Source organism: Mytilus californianus, unplaced genomic scaffold (genome assembly GCF_021869535.1).
Source record: "Mytilus californianus isolate M0D057914Y unplaced genomic scaffold, xbMytCali1.0.p SCAF_4, whole genome shotgun sequence".
Classification (NCBI taxonomy): domain Eukaryota; kingdom Metazoa; phylum Mollusca; class Bivalvia; order Mytilida; family Mytilidae; genus Mytilus; species Mytilus californianus.
Genome location: NW_026262690.1, coordinates 48,684,242 through 48,687,180, shown reverse-complemented (window position 1 = coordinate 48,687,180; position 2,939 = coordinate 48,684,242). Strand labels below are relative to the sequence as shown.

General features: G+C 32.3%; 1 protein-coding gene across 1 annotated transcript; it reads left to right on the top strand.

The window, feature by feature from the left end:
• Window positions 1–1,166: 1,166 nt before the first annotated feature.
• LOC127736947 (keratin-associated protein 16-1-like) lies at window positions 1,167–1,767 on the top strand. Its single transcript, XM_052247510.1, has 2 exons — window positions 1,167–1,500; window positions 1,760–1,767. Exons 1-2 carry the CDS (start codon window positions 1,167–1,169, stop codon window positions 1,765–1,767), a joined length of 342 nt encoding a protein of 113 aa, XP_052103470.1.
• The last annotated feature ends 1,172 nt before the right edge of the window (window positions 1,768–2,939 follow it).

The following is a 2,939-nucleotide window of genomic DNA, read 5'->3' as shown; positions in this document are numbered from 1 at the left end:
TTTTACTTAGTACAGCTAAGGCAATCAATTCATACAAAATCCTTGTATTTCAATTTATAATAATGACCATATCAATGACCATTCATGTCAACACAGAAATGGTGACCACTTGGTGATACTCGAGGGGATGACACCTCAAACAGCATGAGGTTATGAGGGTTTTTTGTAGAAAGGACCAAACTATGAGGTTTTTTTTTTAGAAAGGACCAAACTATCGTCTATCTTCTAAATATTTAAAATTTACAAGATGGAATGCGTAAAATCATCAGCGAATCATTTTCCTGTTACTGCAAATCTAAGTGAAGAAGAGAAGTTGATAACAAAATCATTAACTTTCTTCTTGACCACAAATGCATAAATCTTGTTGATAATCACATTAAACATTTCAAAGGTAACTTAATACAAAATCAGAGTTCTAAAACAATATCTTGACTTTAAACAAAGTAAATTCTCTGAAACGTTTTGTGTATGCTTCTGCTGGCAAAGCAGTCTACAACACTGTAGGTGTGTGATGTAAGTACTATACTGAAATACTCAAAACTGAGATAATAAATTCTAGTACATTCACACCTACTGAATATATACAATGATTGCAAAGGAACCAACTATCCCTCCACCAAAGGATAAGGATGTGGACCACTAGTACAGATCACACTGCTGCCTTCAACAATGCGCAAAACCCATGCTGTATTATAAGGTATAAAATACCCTCAGTGAGATGAAAAATGTGAAACACATTCAAAAGAGTAAACAAACGGCCTAATTTATTCTGAAAGCAATAAACGAAAACAATAAAAGAATACAGCAACGGACGATAACCACTGGATTAAAGGCTTCTGACTGGCGAAGACCATATTCTGACATCTTAATACATGTGTCTTTTGTGTTGTTTATTTTTATTCAATTGATACTATTCTATAACATTAATCGTCATCGAATAACAAATAATAAACATGAGGTTTTGACATGACATTATGTTTTAATTCATCATGTATTTGATATTTTTTCTTCTTCGTTATTCATTTGACTTCAATTGCCATAGACAAGATTAAAATATGGAAATTATATATGATGAATGCTTTTAAAATGTAAAACTGTATGTCTGTGAGAATGTCTGTTAGACTAATGTCTGTGAGACTAATGTCTGTGAGAATTCTGTTAGACTAATGTATGTGAGACTAATGTCTGTGAGACATGTCTGTGAGACTAATGTCTGTGAGAATGTCTGTGAGACTAATGTCTCTGAGACTAATGTCTGTTGTGAGACTAATATCTGTGAGACTAATGTCTGTGAGAATGTTTGTGAGACTAATGTCTGTGAGACTAATGTCTGTTGTGAGACTAATATCTGTGAGACTAATGTCTGTGAGAATGTCTGTGAGACTAATGTCTGTGAAAATGTCTGTGAGACTAATATCTGTGAGACTAATATCTGTGAGAATGTCTGTGAGACTAATGTCTGTGAGAATGTCTGTGAGAATGTCTGTGAGACTAATGTCTGTAAGAATGTCTGTGAGACTAATGTCTGTTAGACTAATGTCTATTAGAATGTATGTGAGACTAATGTCTGTGAGACTAATATCTATGAGACTAATGTCTGTGAGAATGTATGTGAGACTAATGTCTGTGAGACTAATGTCTGTGAGAATGTCTGTGAGACTAATGTTTGTGAGACTAATGTCTGTGAGACTAATGTCCTATAAACATACAAAAGATGTTATTGTGTAGATTTATGGTACTTTTAGATTTTTATTTCTAGGTCCATAAATAAATCAAGATATTGAAATATTTGTAAACCCGTGCATTGGATATTTAATCGGATAATTAATCGTTCAATCGACGGTTTACGTGGTGACATTTTTTCAAATTTAATAATTACCCAATTGGTTGTGTTTTCTGTGAGCTCTTCAATACGCGAAAAGCAATCGTTACTAGACCACTTTTTTGAATTACTAGTATAATTCTAAGCAGAGAAACCTATAATTGATTTTATATAAGCGATTATTGAGCCGCCTTCCCAGATAAGTCATTTGATTGAATTGTGTTTATATGTAAAATTGAGAATGGAAATGGGGAATGTGTCAAAGAGACAACAACCCGACCATAGAACAGACAACAGCAGAAGGTCACCAACAGGTCATGTGTTTGCATGACTGCGACGTTTACATTAGTAATTTTAAGTAAAACATATCAATACAAACGAGTCTTTGTTTCATTTTGTAGAAATAAAACAAAAATAATAAAAAAAGGCATTGTATATTTTAATATTTTCAGAATGTTGCAATTTGCAAATTAACAAATATTGTTTACGAAAGGAGAAATTAAAGTAGATGCTCCTTGAAACCTGTACCTCTCACTTGGTTTCTGATATATCAGCATCTTATCGGTTAATGTTCCAGCAAGATTTGAAAATTTTAAAAGAATAAATAAGTTCTGAACATTTTAGCTTCTAATCAGACGACTAAAATTTTCATAAATTTCAAAAATTTCCAAGCATTTCGCCTTAGTGTTTATATTTTTTTTAATTGGCACTATCTCAATCAAAGATTACCTTTGTTGAAAATATTTTTTATTCGTCCTGAATCAAATATAGATAATTTGTAGAATGATTTACATTCATTCATCCAGCAGTTAATATTTGACAAATAGTTTTAAGAAGGTGATGATGATAATGTGATTTTCCTTAAGGTTACATAAGAAATGTGTGCCACTAATGCCACAGACTTTGCCTCCCACTCAATGGCATTAACTTTTGGGATCTTTTGTAAAGGGTTAAATATCATTGACTTACCATTAGTGTTTCTCCTTAAAATATTCACAAATATTATCATTTAAACTAAGCAATTGTTTTAAAGTCAATAAATCAAGATTGAGGGTGCGGGCCCAAATAATCTCCATGGAAATGAGATGTGTTCATATTTATACAACTGTATACCAAG